The sequence below is a fragment of the Passer montanus genome, unplaced genomic scaffold (genome assembly GCF_014805655.1).
Source record: "Passer montanus isolate IOZ18808 unplaced genomic scaffold, ASM1480565v1 scaffold52, whole genome shotgun sequence".
Taxonomy (NCBI): domain Eukaryota; kingdom Metazoa; phylum Chordata; class Aves; order Passeriformes; family Passeridae; genus Passer; species Passer montanus.
Genome location: NW_024370152.1, coordinates 5,606,116 through 5,626,092, shown reverse-complemented (window position 1 = coordinate 5,626,092; position 19,977 = coordinate 5,606,116). Strand labels below are relative to the sequence as shown.

General features: G+C 37.2%; 1 protein-coding gene across 3 annotated transcripts in view; it reads left to right on the top strand.

Annotated features, from left to right (window-relative positions):
• Window positions 1-19,772, top strand: part of SPIN1 (spindlin 1) — a 59,684-nt gene extending 39,912 nt beyond the window's left edge. For all 3 annotated transcript variants that reach the window (XM_039724058.1, XM_039724054.1, XM_039724055.1), the window contains exons 3-6: window positions 6,643-6,691; window positions 11,918-12,171; window positions 13,126-13,359; window positions 16,007-19,772. In XM_039724058.1, coding sequence (XP_039579992.1) covers window positions 6,643-6,691; window positions 11,918-12,171; window positions 13,126-13,359; window positions 16,007-16,206 — 737 coding nt within the window. In that variant the 3' untranslated portion in view covers window positions 16,207-19,772. The remainder of the gene's footprint in view (window positions 1-6,642; window positions 6,692-11,917; window positions 12,172-13,125; window positions 13,360-16,006) is intronic.
• The last annotated feature ends 205 nt before the right edge of the window (window positions 19,773-19,977 follow it).

The following is a 19,977-nucleotide window of genomic DNA, read 5'->3' as shown; positions in this document are numbered from 1 at the left end:
AACTAAGAAAAGAGATCATGGATGTGAATTGCTAAGAATTGCAGTGAAATCTTTTGTTCAGAATTAGAATTTGGTTTGTCTGTACTTCTGACCTACTTCAATTAAAATACCTCCCTTCTTCAAACTCTTTTTAGTTGAGGTTGAGCAGTACTAGGTGTGAATCAGCACACTGAAGTATTTCTTATGTCCCTGAGAGCAATTCTGAAATAGTCTCCAGATACAGAGTGGAATTACTGCTCTTGACACAGATGATTCTGGAATACGACTTTTAAAATATCTAGGTTTTGCTGCCTGTTGTAAACATAGGAGATATTCAGAGAAGTAAAATATGGTTGCTCTTCTCTGGAGAGCCTTTCTGATTTTCATGGATTGCATTGAGGGTACCAACTCATGTCACAGTAGCAAAACATTCTTAGTAGCTTTCTCTCATCCTTCTTCCTATTCTCCAATAGCCCCAGCTGAAATAACATGTATATTTCCCTTGAAGCCAACATCCTGAACAATTGTATTTTTTAGTGTTGTCATACCCTGTTTCTTTATCTTTATGTGGAGTAAAGTTCAGAAACATGATTTCTAGTTTTGCTGTTGAATTTTAAGGATTTAATATAAGGGGTTGAATTAATGAGTCTCAGAAAACACAGGTATGTGTCACCATATGACAGTTGAATTCTTAATTCTGTTGCTCTTATCTGGAAGCTGGAGTTTGTGGTCACTTTATATTGCAAAAAATATGTTTCTGTGCTCTTAGTCATAAAAAAATAAAGTAGTTTGATATGAAAGGGACCTTTTAAAGGTCATCTTGTCCAATTTCTGCAGTTAGTGGGGACATCTTCAACTAGATCAGGTTTTTTTGTAATAGAATACCCCCAATCATTACTATGCCCCAAATTTGAAATCATGCTTCAGAGACAGAAAATTTATTCATAATCCTTTTAAAGTCAAAATTCATTTGCTAGTACTTATTAAAGTTCTTCATTATGCTCTCTGAACCAATGGATGAACACAAGGCTACTGAAGTTGTACTGAAAACTTGGATGCGTCCAGGGATGGGGCAACCACCACCTCTGGGCAACCTCTGCTAGTATTTCACCACACTCAATGTAAAAGAAGTCTTATATCTAATCTTCTCCATTTAAAAATAATTACCCTGTGTCCTGTTGCATGAGATCCTGCTAAAAAGTTTGTCTTATATTTCTTGTAGGCCCCCTTCATGTACTGGAAAGCTGCAACAAGGTCTCTTCAGAGCCTTCTCTTTTCCAGGCCAAACAATCTCAACTCTCACGTTTCTTCATACAGGAGGTGCTTCAGCCCTCCAGTCATCTTCGTGGCCTTCCTGTGACCTGATTCCAGCAGGTCTGTTCATGCTAGGACCCCTGGGTGCAGGGTTCCAGGTGGGCTCTCAGCAGAGCAGAGGGGCAGAATCTCCTCCTTGGCCCTGCTGCCCACGCTGCTTTGGATGCAGCCCAGGACACGTTTGGCTTTCTGGGCTGGGAGTGCCCATGGCTGAGTCACATCATCCAGCTGCTCCATTCTTGTGGACCAAGACAAATTCAGGAGGCAGATAGTTCTGATTTTGACCTTATTATTAGAATATGTTAAACATAAGGATTCCGTGCTATTATTCTCTCCCCTTGTCCAGAGCTGCTGTAGAGGACAGAGAAACTCTTGTTGCAGTTTCTACAATTGTGTAGTTGTCATGGTTTAACATAGTTTAGGTTTTAGTTAAGAAAAAAAATCCATGCGCTACGGAAGTGATTCGCTGTAAAGACCACAGCAGCTTCCTTTGGACCTGACAAAACCAGTCAGTTGGCTAGTTTGAATATTGACAACCTCTTAAACCACTTAAAAGCACTGAAAATGCCTCTGTGGAAAACACATCTAAAAATGAACAAATCCTGGGAAAAGCTTTCTTGCTTCTAGCCTTTTGGCAGGTAACTGGATGCTAGCCGGGCGAGGCCCCGCTCCGCCGTGCGACCTGGCGGGGCCAGGCAGGGCCCTGTTCTGCTGCAGCGCTGGCCGGGCTGGGCCGGGCCCTGCTCTGACACACGGCCCGGCCAGCACAGCCCGCTCGGCTGAGATTCTACTGCCGCTGAGCTCCAACCACGGCCGGCAGGCCACACTGGCTCCGTTCGGCTTCGGGTGGAGCCGAGCCAGCCTCTGTTCCAGCTGAGAGCCACCAAGCCATTCTGCTGGTGCTGCAGAAAAATCTTGTGGCTAAGAACAGAGATAGCTCTGCAGTCTCGCACAAAAGGAACCCCTGTGACTGGAATTAAATGTAGCAGGGGCCAGAAAATAGCCATGCAGCCAGAGCAACCACTGCCTGGCAAAGATCATATGGCTATCCACAGGCCCAGGCAAGATATTAACATTTTTAGTGTACAGATGAAACTTGCAGACACCAATCCTCTCTCAAGTGAGAGAAGAGGAAAAGGTGAAGACACATAGAGAAAACAACATAGAGAAGACACCAAGGTCAGTAAAGAGGGAGTCAAATCCCAGATGGGAGGAGAATGAAGAGATGCCTTAGTCTTGGGCTGAAATTATCTTGTAAGGCTATGGTGAAGATATAATTGATACATTAGACTTTTTTTTTGTCTTCCTGTAACTCATGGAATGCACTGTGGGGATGTAGCATTCTAGCCACAGCAAGCAGAGGCACCAGTGCTGAAAGCAAGCAGATGAAGTAGCTCGAATAGAGAGAGATAAGCGAGATGAGAAACTTTGCCCCAGAGATGGAAGAAGAAAACCTCTGTTTACAGAGATAGAAGAACTTTTGTTTCTCTACTAGAACAACTCATCCTTAAAACTGTACCCCAATAAGCTGAAATGACTCGTCCATGGTGATAGTTATGGAAAAGGATACCAAAACATGGGAGGGACTTCATGATTGCAGGTTTCCAGGCAGCTGCTATTTGTGAAAATTAAAGCCATGAAAGAACTGTTTCTTGTGGAGAAGTCTCCATGGCATGGCAAGAGAGACTCCTGTCCCTTAGAGAACTGAGGAAAGACTATTTTAGAGGTGGTAAATTGACTGAAAGTCCCAGGCTTTGTCTCTACATTGTCAGTGGAAAAGAAAAGAGGGTGTGGTGGGAGGAGAAGTGCTCTGAAGGTTTAGTCTGATTTCTTATTATTTTTCTTTTAATTCTGTTAATAAAGTTTTCTTTAAAGCTTGAGCCTGCTTTGCTCTCCTCCTTATCTCACAGCAGAAAATGAGTAAGTAATTCTAGTGGGTGCACTACATTTGGCCAGCATTAGACCCACTACAGTAGCCAAGCGATTCAATAGTGTAATCTGATATATCCTTAAAAGGAGTTTACATCTCTATGGCATCTATCTGAATTCAGACTGTGCAAATTAGGAGGGCAAATTGTGGCAAATTGGCATTTGGTTAGTACAAGATCTAGGATCTTCATATACTTGCTATTGATATATTTATTAAACATCCAAATGCCATTACTTCATATATTAAACTGGGAGCTCTCTTAAGAGATGATGAGAGTAGTACTTAGTTGTTCATGATGTCTTTGGATAGAGCTCATTACATCAGTGAACAATTTGAAAATCCTGAAGCGCGAACTTAGCAAACAGCAAAATCCCGTTGATAGAGACTGGCATAATTTCTCTTCTGTACTTATTGCAAATGTTGTGATAAATCGTCCTTCTATGTCAATCTAGTGTTTCTGTTCTTGATTTTGAAAGATAAATCCTTCATAGCTCCCTTCTTACAGGTTACAGAATCCTTGAGAGGTGGACAGAAAGCAAATTCTTGTGCTGCACCATTCTGTTGCTTTGCTGTGTTTTTACTTGAGCTACTTCAGCCAAAATCTAACTTTTCTCTCATTAGCTGGAAATGTAAAACGTTAAGTACATATATTCATCTTCCGGTGATGAAGTTTCTCTGTTTTGTAAGAACAGTTCTTGGATTTTAAGAAATTACTGTTTTTAAAATAAAACATCACCATGTTTTTTATAAAATGTGTTTTATTATATATCAGTAGAACACAGCCTCATATAAAGGGACATAACTGAAATTATGCTTAGAAAGTTTTTTTTACAGGTTGTAATAAAGTCCTAAAGTCTTACAGGTTTCTAATCAAACTTTTTGTGATGCTGTTTTTGTTTTTCCAGCTAAGTTCTTACAAATACTCAATTATTTGGTTTTGTAACAGTCAAAAGTTGCAAGTAGGATCTTTACTACAGTAATTGACAGACAAGGCCTAATTTTTAAAAATTAGGAAAATTTCAGATATCATTACTATTGGAAATGCAGATTCCTGACGATCTGATGCAAGCTTGAATATACTAAACATAAGATTATTTTAATTATTATTTAATTATATTAATTCTGCCATTTCTGTAACTTTGTGTATGCCCTCTTAATTTTGCATACAAAAATTAAAATATTAAAATACTTATGAAGACTGAAAATTATTGGTACTGTCACTGCTTGACTCCTGTGTGATTCTCTTTGATAGGTATATAGTTTTAGATATGCTTGGAACATGCACATACTGTAAATTGAAAAGCATTGGTTTGTTTAGGCTTAGAGAGAAATTAAAGCACTTCTCTGCAAGTGTTAATTTAAGCATTCCTAGTTAAAATTCTAGGCATGTTTGTGCATAAACATGAAGCATTAGAGTAATACATGGCTCAGTCCAGCACTGTGACCAGATTGTTTTAGATATGACAACCTAGAAGCAAAAAATCCAAAACACTCTGAAACAAGCTACTGTGAAGAAATTTTATCTCCATACTGTTCAAAGGCAGTATAGTGAGGAAGACAGGGAGAATCAGGACCAAGGCCTGATATCTTCTGGCTGTGTAGTCACCATCAGCCATCAGTTTATCAGGGGCTGTTTCAGTCAACCCCAGTAAATGATCCCTGTGCGGGTGGCTTTTGACTGTGATCTGAGGCTGAAGTTTTCATTCTAATAACTAATTTTGATTTTTCTACCTATGCACATTACCTTTTATGTGCAGAGTTCTTTTGAAAGTGTTTTTCTGTCATTTTGTTCCTGCATATTTCCTCTGCTGAATTCTTCATGGTTCCTCATAAACAGCTTTCTAACAGCCAGCAGAAGCCTGATTTCCCATTTCCTCATCTCATCTTATTAAAAGCTTTCAATTTTTCATATTCATCCCAAATTTTCACTGGGTTGAGTGCAGTGCTCTTCTCTCAGTAAAACTTTGTTTATTTTTAGTTTTATATGCTCTGTTAGGCACAGGTAGTGCTAGTCTGGCTAACTCAGGATGATGTGTATTGGCATCTGCTTTTTTTAACTCAAGGATGAAAGTTTAAAACAGCCTGTCAATTCACTATTGTTGCTGATTGACCATTGCAGCTGCTGTCTCAGTTGTGTTTAGTTTAGCTTCCATTTTAATAGTTGCTGTCACTCATTATGTTCATCACTGAGCTTCTCTGTTGGGTTTGGGTGGCAGGGTGCCAGGAGGGTGCAAGGGTGACTTCTATGAGAAGTAGCTATAAGCTTCTCTTGTGTCCAAGAAAGCCAGTGCCGGCCGGCTCCAAGATGGACCTGCCACTGGCCAAAGCTGAGCCTGTCACATGCCAGTGGCATGTTGTATTTAAGAACAGTGGAAAGATTCTGCCCTACAGCAATTGCAGGAGAGGAGTGAAACTGTGTGAGCGTAGCAGCCCTGCAGACACCAAGGTCACTGCAGAAGGAACAGGAGGAGGTGCTTCAGGCACTGGAGCAGAGGGTCCTGTGCAGTCTGTGGTGAAGAGCATGCTGAAGCATCTGTGCCCCTGCAGTGCATTGAGGACCCTACACTGGGGCAAGTGGACCTGACTTATCTGAGAGCCTGCAGGAAGTCTGCACTGGAGCACTGTGACCCCGTGAGAGAAGAGCCCACACTGGAGCAGGTCTTGTGACCTTGTGGGGGGCTCACTGCAGAGCAGCCTGTTCCAGAAGAATGGCACACTGTGGAAGAGATCCATACTGGAGCTGTTTGTTAGGTACTGTAACCCCTGAGATGGATTCACATTAGAGAAGTTTGGAGGACTGTCTCCTGTGGCAGGAACCCCACACTGCAGTGGGGAAAAAGTAAGATGAGTCCTTCCCCTGAGGAGGGAGAACTGACCCTAACCCTGAGGAGAAAGAAAGAAGCAGCAGAGACAACATGTGATTGACTGATTGCACCTTCATTCCCAGTCCACCTGGGAGAGAGGAGATAGAAAAAGATTTGGAGTGAAGTTAGGCCCAGGAAGAAGGGAGAGCTGCAAGGGAGGTATTTTTAAGATTCAGCTTTATTTCTCTTTATATTACTCTGACTTGCTTGATAATAAATTAATATTGCCCGAGTGAAGCCTGGTTTGCCTGTGATGCCTCTCTGACCCTCTCTTGACCCAGCAACGGTTGGTTGTATTTTCTGTCCCTTGTCCAGCTGAGAGAAGAGATAGAGCAGCTTTGGTGGGTACCTGACATCCAGCCGAAGTCAGCCCACCACAGCTTCATGTGCAGGTAGCTAATGTCTACCTCTCTAGACCCTCTTCCCATTTTAGCAGGTCACTGATCAGTCATAACATGATGTGTTTGGATTCTTTACATTTTGACATTCAATATGATGGCTTTTATGTAAGTTTTAAAATTATTTTTCGTAATTCCAACATCTTTTACATTGTAGGTCATGCAGGAGTGTCTGCCAGCATGATGAAGAAAAGAACATCCCACAAGTAAGTTGTTAATGTATTTACTAAAGAGTAGCTCTCAGTAACTGGACATACTGTTCTAGAAATATACCTGTTTTGTTCCACTCTGTTCTTGAAGATTGAGGAATAATATTCGGTCTGTATATGTGTATAGAGTCAGACTTCTAATCCTTTCAGGAGGGCAGTAGGAAAGAAAGCCCCACAGATAAAGTTGTAAACGTTGTAGTGACTGTTAACATTATATTTTTTTAATACAATTTTGAAATTCTTTCTGGAATCTGTAGAGAAGGATTTTCAAGTCTGAGCTTACCCAAGTCTACTGTAGGATGTCTGTTCTCTGGCACAGAGTTCATGCAGTCACCAGGTCAAAAAAACTGCAAATCATCCTTACTAAGAGCCCTGTTGGGAAGGAATCTCAGATATATCTAATCATGTGCACTGTAACTGTAGTATTGGAAAAGATTTTTCATTTCTTAAAAATAAAGGATGTACTGAAATACTTCTGTAAGGAAGCTGCTATTAGTATATGAAGGAAGGATACCTGCTTTTGCTACACTTTCATGGCATGTATTTTTCCGTCTTCAACATTTTAAATAGTAGCAGCTGAACACTGGTGAGTAGCTGTATGAAAGCAGAGATAACTACCTTCTGGATATAATGGGTCTTAATGTCATGCAGCAAGATACCATATCTCGCTGTATCAGATGAGAGAAATCTAAGCTGGGTAAGTGGGAAACTTAAAATGTTACTAGCTGTTTGTAAGTGTAAAGTCGTATAGTGTGTGTCAATCACAAGCAATTTGTTTGGCCGGTGTATTTTCCACAATTAATCTAGTTAATCACTATTAACAGTGTTAACTGTTTCCCAGAGACAACACTTGATGTTAACTACTCTGATGCCTTCCACCAGCTCATCATTATCCATTCTTGTCTATCTTCATAGAAGGCAAAGAGAAACATTTTTTTTGTCTAGGGGCAGGTAGAGTTGGTTAAACTTTAATTTCTCTTGTTCTCTTTCAACCGCTCAGAGAAAGGAGTGTATGATGGGAAGACTATCAGAGGTGGGTTGCCTTTTGTACTTGAGGGTGGCTAGATTTGTCTTTATTGTTGTGTTAATATACACTTACTTAAATAACTAAACAGGCTGTAAATTTGTTAGCATAAAAGCTTTTGTGGGACATAAGAAGTTTTGATCCTAAGTGACATAATTTTGAGGTATTTAAATTAAACATCCAGCTTAGTTTTTGTTGATTTAGCCTAGTTCAATTTTTTATTATTTAGTTAACGTTTTTTTGTACCAAGCCAAGGTGGCTTTTTGTGTGCTGCTTACTGACTTGTCTGAGAATGAGGTGGAGTATGCATTGTTCATAGTTTACCATAAATGAGTAGGATATGAATGTGATGTAATACTGTATGCTGATGCTACTCTGAGCCAGCAGGATAGACTGTGAGTTAGGAACGTATACTTTGTCACTGATTTAGCTATTTATTTAGTTATGTCCCCATTTAAGGAAAATGAAAAAGAAGCCTACTGGTACTCAAAGGCCATTGAGATTTTAAAGGTTTGTTTCAGAAGGTTTGTGGCAGAGGAAGGAGAAAGGCATGACTCAGTAAGTGAGGTTGTGAAAGAATGAGCAGTGTGGATGAGCCTTATGAACTCTTTAAATAGTAGTTACCTATTTGTCAGACAATACCCTTTTCTTTAAAAGAAAGAAGGGCCCACAACTGTTCAGCCTTTTGGAGATTGTTCCAGTGGTTATAGGACAGTTTTTCCAAGCGCTCTGTCAGTGAGTAGTGGTGATCTCTGCCAACATGGCATCAGATCAATCAATAAACTAACAGATGTCATTTTTTCCACGCTTAGTGTGTAAGAATAGTGCAAGATCTAGCACAGGTATGAAACAATCCTTTCTTCATAGCTCTCCAGATTTCTTGTAATCAGCAATTCAGAGACTTGGACATCTAGGTTATAATTCCAATTTAACTACAATTGAACTTAAACATTTTGAAATTTTGATACCACTTTAGGTAACATGCTCTTGGCTTCTGCAGCACCTAGAGCTGAAATTCGTAACTTAATGGGTTTTTTTGCTTTTGAGGGAGTATATAATGTACTTTAAAACTTCTGTCTTAATTAACATGCCTCATAGTCTGAATATTGTGAAAAGTAGTTAACAATTCTCAGATCACCATTATGTTATTAGTCATAGATATTAATAAAGTCACAGTTGTATTAAGTTTTGTATCCTGTTTTCAATAACGCTTCTGTTTTGTACCATGAGAGATTTGAAAACATACTGACTACTGCTACTGTACTACTTCTATAATGTTTTATCATTTTTAATCCATTTTTTCACAGTTGTGCGTGTTTTGCATATCTGAGAGGTGTGGTTTTCTTTCATCCTTCTGGGTTTTTTTTTCCTTGTGGTGTTTTTCTGAGATGACACGATCAGGATAAAAAACAATCAACAATAAAACTTAAATGGGTAACTTTATAGGTTACTGGGCATCACCACTCCTATTTTTCTAAATGCTAGTTCGTGTTTTAAGCACAATGGTAATGGCTGATTTTTCTGCTACCAGTCCTCTGCAGTTCTGAAATATGTTGGTTTCCCAGGTAGCAGTAGCCAAATTAAACTTTGTGTAAGGACCATATAAAAACAGCTTTAACATCTGGGCAGGTTTCCTTCTGGCTGTGTAGTCTTTAGAATGTTTCCAAAGTATCTGGTTCTGATAATGTAACTTTTTTGCATTAGGTTTTACTTAACAGCTTACAGCTTGCAAGATAAAGAAGAGGATCAGAAACTTTTGGGAATCAAAAGGCCATTTACAATGAGAATGTATCTGATGTGTCAAGAACTACTTCCAGGACATCCTATTTTCTTTTAAACCAGGCTTCATTTCTTACATGTCTAATTGTTTTCAAATATTCAAGAGCAAATGTCTATGGAAATTTTAAAGGCTGTTATAATGAAAGAGAAGGAAAAATTGTGTTAGACCTTCTGGATAGAACATCATAGAAGATTCTCTGTGTAACTTGATTTATTACAAAAATGACACGCTGTTGAGGAAAGGAGAATTGGTTACTTAGTTGTCTTGCATGGAGGTACATTCATAACTTATTAATAGTTAGAAACTTCTGCTTGCTTTCTTACCATGTTCAGATGCAAGAAGTAGGTTTTCCTTGGTAATATACTAGTTTGAATATCTAATTTCTTAGAGTATGAACTGCTTCAAATGAGAAGTGAGCAGTTGTTCAGTAATGCAACCTTCAAAAAAACTTTGAACTTCAAGTTCACATAGCGGGTACTTGATTTGTAATTAAATTCCTAATGCTCCTTGCTCTATGAGGCATTTTAAACCTGTTCGAATTCAGTTATGTTGTTTTCTTCCATCTTTTTTTTAGAATGAGTGTAAAGCTTTTTACCTTATTGTTCCAAATTAAATATTAAAGTGGATTATTCTTTGTAGGCAGAAAGTAAAGTTGACTGTGAGGTTGGATATCAATGGAACTATAATCTTTTGCAAAGATGAAATGATGAGCAACATAAACTGCTTAAACCAGACAAAGCAATGCCAGTTTAAACTTCTTTTATTTCTAGTAGTTTTTATTCCCTTCAAAATGAAGCAGTGTTCCATTAGAAGTAAGTAAATGAATTGAATACAAAACAAACTCAATTTGTGCTGAGAACCAGATCTCTGAACTTACTTTGTTACAGTAAGCTATTACTGACACTTACTACAATTAGAAACATGTAGATATATATACACTTGAGCATAGCTAGAATTTGAAAATACATTCTAGTTTTTGCATAAAATTAGAAGGGGCTTTGTGGGAGAGTTTCTCTTTATATAGGAACTCCAACCTCTTCCAGTTATCTGTGCTGTCAAGGTTAGGAATGCAAAACTGCAGTCTAATCTTTGAAAACCTCAAATTTGAAAACACCCTTGCTAAGGTCTTCATGGTGAACTAAAGTCTGAAGGTGGGACACCTATTGAAGTTAATTCTGTATCTTGTTTTTATAGTCATGATTACAGTTATGATACAGTGTTAAACAGTCCAATATCATATTGTGAGTGTATTATTCTGAAATACTGCTTCCAGGATTTCAGTGGTATGATTGTTATCTGTATTTTCTAAATCATATAGGGACTTCTATGAGAGCATTAATCATATCTGGAGACCTTTTTCTTTGATCACTATCTCTAATCTAAGGAACAATACTGCCTTCTGCAACTGATCGTCTTTTAGATGTCACTTTTAAGCTAGTTGTGTGTATATATTACTACCATTGAAATTATGTGTGCTACAAGTAGTAGCCCAAAAATTTGTTTTACAACTAGTTAATATCCAGGAGAATTTTGTATATTGTCATAATGCCCCTTAGTTTCTTCCATTTGTGTTCAAAACTGTGTTTTTAATAACTGGAGAAAACAAAATTTGTATAACACTTTCAGTGATTTAGAACTGTCAAATAGCTTACATTACAGTTCATCAGAAGACTAACTCTTACTTACCAAGAGACTTTTCATGTCAATTCCATGAAATATCAGAAGGACAAAAAAGTTACTTGATCTGTTTTCCACATAAAGTAGTATCCCATCTCTGGCTATTTACATTAAATAGCTATTTACATTAAAGTATCCCATCTCTGGCTATTTACATTAAATGTAGTTTTTCATTTTCCATACTAAATACGAAAGTGTTGTTGCTGTCATGTGTCTTTAAAACTACTTTGAGTCAAAATTACTTGTAAATGAAGGAGCCGAAATTTTCTTCAGGTGAAAACAGGTCTGTTTTAGGGAAAACAAACATTTTGGAAGAATTTCTGTCAGCCATATAATACTTGCACTGGTGTTTTCCTTCTGGGAAGGAGTTGTTTACTGTTCTGCAGAGAGTAACAAGGTAGTAAAACTGTAATACTGCCGGCTAACCTTGTGCTTTGAGATTTGGTCAGGTGAGTTTCACTTTGGACATTCAGTGTAGCAAGGGATAGAATAGTTATTTTGGCTTAAGCAAACTACATTTAGAATTTATTGCTAGGAAACTGACCTTATACAGCATGTCAAAAATGTGTCACTACTTTTAAGTATGGTATTTTTTTCCAATAAAGTGTGATAAGCTTTATGACCTAATTAGAATAAAGCGTGCTAAGCTATAAAATATATTGTCATGTAAAAGCATACAGCTATTTTCTGAAGTAGAATATATATGTACCTGTGTAATATTAATGTTTGTATCTGTGTACAGAAAACATAGAAACAATGTGGGACCAAGCAAACCTATTTCTCAGCCACGAAGAAATATTGTAGGCTGCAGGATACAGCACGGATGGAAAGAAGGAAGCGGACCTGTAACACAATGGAAGGGCACAGTTCTTGATCAAGTTCCTGTAAATCCCTCACTCTATCTCATAAAGTATGATGGATTTGATTGTGTGTATGGACTAGAACTTCACAAAGATGAAAGAGTTTCAGCGCTTGAAGTTCTTCCAGACAGAGTTGGTAAGTGTTTGGGGTTTTTCTCCTAAATAAAAATACATATTGGCTGTCATTTATCACCAAATGTTTTTCACTAATCCCTCCAGATTTCCCCCAAGATAACCTGTGACTACTTAAATGTTACTGGTCAATTTCATTTTTGTGTCATGTCAAGTAATCTGAATGCTTTGATTTTTTTTCTATTCCACTAAATTTTGATGGTGCTATTGAGTGCAATTGCTGTCTTCTTGTTTAAGTAGTATGCAGTACATTCTGTAGTTTTCAGATTAACATAGATATTTCTGTTAAAATTTCAACTCTAAGCCATCTAGACTGTATTGTCTATTTTGTTTGTCTAACAGTAACAAGGTTACATTTTTTCTTGTACTACTGCCATGTACTTATAATAATGGCTGGAGGACATTTTCTAAGTGAAGTAACCTACTTAGTAATAATGTTTTTTGTTTTTCAGAATTAGCTCTTGGATTGTTAAACTGCAGGTTTTTCAATCCACCAAGTTTGATATGTACTCAAGTAAACACCAGTGTGTAAATAGAAAAAGCTGTTGCTTCTTCTAACTGCAAAGGAATTGGTTACAGTATGTAGGGTGGCATTATGAGGAACCAAATCCCAAAGTTGAATTAATAACATCATAGAACTGCCATGAGATAGGCCTTTTGTTTCTGCCTCTCCCTGTCCAGTAATTAAAGTTCAGAGTTCTTGCTGCTCGACTGATCTTTTGTTAGCTTGCATTGTGATTGCTTAATCACAGGGAGTAGAATAATTCATTGTTATTTTAACAACATTCTGAAGTTCTTAGATCTGCAGCACTAAACTCCCCGGAATGGACACTGTTTCGTTTTGTGTATGAATTTACTATCTGCCAGTCAGATTTGTGCATTAATCAGCGTAAAGATTATTTTTACAAAGATACATAACTGTACTTTTGAATTAATTTCTGAAATGCTGTCATTTCAGCTTCGTCTCGAATTAGTGATGCCCACCTGGCAGACACAATGATTGGTAAAGCTGTGGAACATATGTTTGAGACAGAGGATGGCTCAAAAGATGAATGGAGGGGGATGGTTTTGGCTCGAGCTCCTATTATGAACACATGGTTTTATATTACCTACGAGAAAGATCCCGTCTTGTACATGTACCAGCTCTTAGATGATTATAAAGAAGGTGACCTTCGCATTATGCCTGATTCAAGTAAGTTGTCCAGTTACTGTTTTCCTTTGGCAGCTTTTTGTATTAAACATTTAGCTGTAGTTTATTTATGGTCAAGAGAGCTGACAAATAAGCATTATATTTTATATTCCATGTAATTTTTCTTTAACAAATGTGGTAGTACAAGAAAGAACATCTGTTTACTGCTGAAATATTTAACTTTTCTTAGCAGTGACATATGCAGGTAACACTTTTTCATAGTTAATCTTAACTCTGCTGAAAATATGGGTATACTACTGTGAAAGACTTTACATTTTGGTTTTTAGTGGAAAATGACAGGCCGGAAGTCTTCCACTGCTGTTTTCTTACAGAAATATCATGTCGTATGGAGTTGGCTCTTGATTTGTGTCTCTGAAGCAGTTCTTGTGGGAATGAATATTTTGGGTCAAACTGATATAGTAAGAACAATTTCACTGAGCTGTGCCTTCAGTATGAAAATCTTCTTCAGTAGTTGCTTGTGGGAAAGAAATACTTATTTTTTCAAAACTAATTTTCTCTCAGGTTTTGCAACACTAGTAAGAAAAAGATTTCATCTTAGTATTTTTCCTCTCATTTTGGATGAAGTAGTCTTCTTCAGGACTTCTATTAGTTTAGGAGGCTTTTCACAGCATCAGTATTATTCTAGAGATTTAGATAGTTCAAAGAAAGAGATTATAAAGAATACTTTGAGTTTACTTCTCCTGCGTAACAAAACCCTTTCTGACAGAAGCCATTTGGGATTTAAATAAAATTAATTTTAACTAATACATATGCAAAGCACTATTTGGTCAATGACTACAGTTATCCAATTAGTAATTTGTTGAGTTTGAGGTCATGTTCTTGCAGATGCACCACTGGTAATGATCTACTGGCAGAATAAAGAAGTGGCACAGATTTGCATAATCTCTGTGTTAATGATCTGTGTTTAGATTACTCTCTCCTCTGGCCCTAGCAACATCTCTGATGCTTTTAAAGAAAGAAGCACAGATGTTAATGGAAAAAAGTGACCTTCCTCTTCTTAAAGAAAAAAAGCAAGCTCTTTCAGACTTGAATATTAAAATAACTTGTTTGTATTAACCATCAGAATGGACTAGGAATGCATTTTAAGTCTGCTTTGCCTTCTTCTACCTTGAGAGTAGGGAAGGTTTATATGCTTTCTTTCCATTTACATATTAATTGATTTTAGTGCTCTTTACCCTCTTTGCGCGCCAAAGGATTATTGTTTACTGATTTTCTAAACACTTCTTAGTATTTACTTCCTTTCCTGAATGTGAATGCTTTCCAGATATTTTGAATCATGTCCTTGAGTCAACAACTGGATGTTAGTATTTTGGAATAGTATTATTCCAAAATCAGATTTTAGAATATCTGCAAATACTTCCATAAATTTAGCGGAACTTGCCATAATATTATAAATAAAATTTCTATGGTACTATCCCTTATCAAATATAGGTTCTGCACATGTGAGGAGACCAAATAATAGATAATTTGTTTGAACCTTTTTTCTTTTTGTAAGGGGAAAATATATTGCTGGATCTGATACTAAGACTTGGCCTACACTACTAATGAAAATGTAGGAGTTGAACTTGCATCTTTGCTAAGAAAAACTCTTCATATAAAACTCATACTAAGAGGATAATAACTATCTGTGACAATGCATTTATAGAGGAACTGAAACAAAAAAAAGAAAACTTATGTTTGCAAGAATTTCTAAGTGCAAATGCAAGCCAGTCTATTCATTCCCTGGTTTTTTTCTCCTTTGAGAGTTCTTTCAAAGCTCTCAAAACTAAAAATAAAATGGGTAGAATCTGTAAGGAATTCTTAATACAAACTTGTAACTAAGTTACTAATTTAAAAGCTTATGAATTCCAGAATAAAAGCCACATCAGATATTACAATTACTTTAGAAGGTTTTCCAGTAGAATACAAACTACAAGTTTATCTGAACTAGGAATCGAAGAGGAGGTGAGAAAGAAAATGTGATTAGCTTCCAATTCTCCATACAGTATTTTTACCCTTTATCATGTTCTGTGATTGGCTTGTATTCAATCACTTGGCATGTTACAAATCACACCTTTCATAATCCAGATTTAGCATAGAGATTGTCTGGTTAGATTTTGCCAGAGAGGAAAATAATACAGTCAGACTTTACCAAAATTACTCAAAAACATGGAGTCAAAAGTCCCTTTTAATAAGGAGTTGACACCTACTACCATTTCAGAAGAGATGCTTCTGTTGTAGTGAAATGAGTGCATTGAACCTTTGAATAATGTGTGTGGGAAGAGGGAAGTTAAGTTAGGGTACCTTTCTGCTAAGTAGGTCCAATGCCTTTTTCTGCTCATTGCTTAAATTCAGCTGTCTACAGCCATTTTCTACAACTTGTGCATACACCTTCCTGCCAAAGATTTACTTCTCTTACCAAAGTGCTGTCTTTGTCTTAATAAAATTGAATACAGTATTGCTTGAAAATTTTTTCTGCAACTACTTTCTACAAGCATGGCAATTGTTAAATGCTTGTCTGAATTAAATTAATGAATCTGTTTACAACTTCTAATTGTTTTGTGTGAGTTTGAAAGACAACTATGCAGTTGTTTTCCTTAGGGCAGAATTTTATTAATGCTTACTAAAGCGTACTGGGTTTATGTTACAGATGATTCGCCTCCTGCAGAACGGGAACCAGGTGAAGTTGTGGACAGCCTGGTAGGCAAACAAGTGGAATATGCCAAAGAAGATGGCTCAAAAAGGACTGGCATGGTCATTCATCAAGTTGAAGCCAAACCATCTGTCTATTTCATCAAGTTTGATGATGATTTCCATATTTATGTCTACGATTTGGTGAAGACATCCTAGACGTCATCATGAACTTTTGCCAAATTTGTGGAACTATTAAATGTAAAATTTGTAGACACAAAGACTTGACTGCTTTCCAGTTTAACGAAAGCTTAAATGTCCCTGCGAACCCACAATCTCTGCCAGCAAAACTGTTTTGTTCTGAGTAATACAAACATGACACATTTTGTGTAAGAGAACTCCTTTTCTTGGAGGAAGTCAGTATGTTTGGGCAGGAGGGAGTTAAAAGCAAAGAACAGCTGCAAATTCAAGCTGTGTAAAGTTGATCTAGTATTGTAATCATTAATCTAAATTTTTTCATAGATTTTGACTTTTTCTTCAATCTTGCACTCACTTGTTCAACTGCCACATGCAAGTGTAGTTTGATATTTTGATATGCCTTCTTTTGTAACATTAAATTTAATTTCTTGGATACTGGCAGTCCTTGTCTTCAGAGTTGGGACAGAGGTGACTTTTCTGAAAGGTTTAAACAGTTTGTGCAGTATCAAGGAGTGCCTAACCCAAGTAACATCAATCTGCTGTGTTTCTACACTTTATTTCAAATTTAGCTTTTTAAGAACTTGCAGTGCGTGGAAATGCTTGTGCATTTTTACTAGTCAACAGGGCAGTAGGATATCGAGTGTTTGGATTACGCACCTTTCAGTGAAAAGGCTTTAAACTATGAAATTACATTTAATCTGTATAACCACTTAATTAGAATATGCAGGTTAATGGCCCATATTTACAAGTTGTAGGAACCAGTAAATACATGCAACAAGGCTGCCTTCAATCCTAAATGTTGTACTTCTTTCTTTGTTTGTTATACACACTTCTTAGCAAAACCCAAGTGCTTGGTGCCACAACTCTAACAGTATATATGCTACTTCAAAAGACTTTAGACTACGCATTGGCATCAGTAGTCTCTCATTTAAAATCAAAACCTAGCAACCTGAATGTTTGTGTGTGGACTTAGAAGCCCTAACAGTAGTTAATATTTTACATGGTAAATACAATCTCACACCAGGGAAGTGGGAGGGGGTGTCCTTTTACAGTGAAGATGTAACTTTAGAGAAGGAGAAGCATTTATTGCCTTCTGCTCAGTCCGTTGCATTCCTTTGTTTTGGTTTGCTTTTAATAATTTCGGTTCAAGAAGGCATCTTCCCAGTTTATTCTTTTTCTGGCTTTTCCACTTAAGGAGTGTCTGGACAAATCTACAGTTTAAACCTGTTGTTGCCTTTTGTGGTGTACATTGTACTTGCTTTGAGGTATGCTGTTAACATTAATTTCATTCTATGAACACTAGAGTTCTGCATGCCAGTGGTGTACTATCTAATGGAAGCTATAAGGCAGTCTCAGTGGTTCAGTCATCTGCATTAGATTGTGGATGTAAATAGCAGCCCACAACTGCAGAATCTTTTCATGGTTATAATCTTGCAAGATAGTTGTAAATGAAAATTAGGGTTTCCTTAAGTGTGGCAGCTTTAAAAAATAAAGGAATTGGAACAACAATGCAGCACAGCAACAAGGTTGTCATGTTACAGTAAGGCAGAGCTCTGCAAGTTTCAAATAACTGCTTCACAGAAGTACAGAATGTGAAGACAGTTAACACTGTTGATGGAAGGAACAAATACCCTGATATCCAGCTGTGTGCCATTAGTGGAAGAATGCAGGAGCTGTTAATCAGAGGACAGAGGTGCAATGACCTCTGTTGTGGGTATTCCTGATACTGAAGACTCAGTGGTTTAAGCCCCTTTCTGTCCATTTTTTTGCCTGATTTCATATTTTAGCCTTAAGGCTTGTGCCTCATTATGCTGTTGAATGGTAATAAATACTCTCCGTATAAATATGATACCTTAATTCTTTGTCCATTGCTACTATATTGCATTATGTCCAGTATTTCATCATGGGCAACCAAAGGCAGGCTATTGTCTTTCAGTGAATAGCTTCTCGATGCAGTCCTTATGCAGTAAGTACCTGAGTCGTAAGTGTTTCTTGTGTTTGAACAAAGTGAGCAGATTTGCAATACAGTGTTATCATCCTGCAGATCTGTTGTGTTTTCTATTGACTCTTAAGAGTCCTGCATGTAAATCTCAAAGCTGAGCCTGGCTCCATGAGCCCAAGTCGATATTTGTGGCATAGGAATGAGTGAGTGTATTAATTACACACGAGATACATGGATTACCTAGTACACTGAGCTTGGGGCTACATATCTGAGGAATAAGAGGTTTGTTTTGAAATATCTGAGGTTTAGGTCTACTGGAACACTTCTAGCATTAGGCTTGCATTTGTGGGTTTTCTGCAAGCCTATTGAATACACTATGTATTCTGACAACTAAGAGTATAATCTACAAACTGTAAATTTCACTGTCATTTTTGGATGTCCCCATTTGTCTGTTGCGTGGATATTTTCACTTGGGGTTTTTTTGGGGATTTTTTTGTTTTGGTTTGGTTTTTTGGGTTTGGTTTTTTTTTTTTTTGGTAGCTTAAACCACAGTTTTGAGGCTTGAGACTAATTCCACTCCCTGCCCATCTGCTTTGGGCTTTGTTTTAGGCTCATGTTTCAGATCTGCATGCAGTGCTTGCGTTACCCTGGTAACTAAATGTTGGTTCCTTGTTCTAGGGGTTCAACATTACTTTCCAAAATCACATAGGGCTTGTGATGGCACAAGCCATGGATCTTTGTATAAAAGTTACTCACCTTTCACATTTACCTGCTGTAGTATTGTTGTATATTGTGTGTGTGCGTGTGCGTGATGTCAGGCTGCCATGTAAAACTTAAAAGGGAAAAAAAAACAAACCAACTTAAATGCAGACCATCCTTTTTTGCATGCTTAGAGGGTTAGAACATTCAATGTAACAAACTAAAGTTGCATGTTAAAATGTTTAGGTTTTTGTTTTGTTCTGTTTTTATTTTGTGTTCAGTTTTTTGTGAATTTGCTTATTGTGCTGTTTTAATGGTTGTTAGTAGGATTAAATGCACCGGTGAGACGAGCATAGTGCCAACGGAAGGTAATTTTCCAGTTGTATGTGTCATACAGCATTTGAAGGGACCATGTATTCTGTTAAAGAAAAAAATAAAATTTCAGTTGAATAGCAGAACACTACATTCTTCTTCTTTCTTTTGAGTGCCAAACCCTAAACTATGTTGGAGTAGAGATGGGGAAAACCCTTTTTGTTGGAATAGGTAGAAACATTCTTTAAATGGATTGTTTAAACTTAGGGGCTTTGTCTTCAGAGAGAATTGTCTAGTTGCATCAGGGAAAAGAATTATGGTAAAAACAGTTTCTGGTTCCTTGAAAATGCTGTGCTTTTTGTATTTTACATCATTAGTGCAATTTGGATGGTTCTTGGTATGTGTATAGTTCAGAGGTCTTCGTGTTCACATTTTTAAATTAGGTAATGAATTCATCTTTAGAGCTTGGTTTCTTTATTTTTATTTTATTTTGAACAATGTAGACAGTTCCCTGTTCTCTGCATTTAGAAGTATAAACACTTTAAATTGTTACTTAATTCTGTAAGTAATTTTTATAATTATGATGTAACTCTATCCTTAAAACATTTAAAATAAACCCTTTATGTGCAACTTATGCCTGTAAACTTTGTTCTCATGAGCAAAACACAGAGATGTGATTTCAGATTATGAAGAAGCAGTTTCTTCATTTTTCTGCTGGAAAGGATTTATTATTTTAATGTTGAGCCATGTATGCTGGTATAATACTTGCCCTATGAAATATGTTTGCTTGCAAAGCCAAATTGTTGTTCTTTTTTCCAAGTAAGTATAGGTGATGGTAA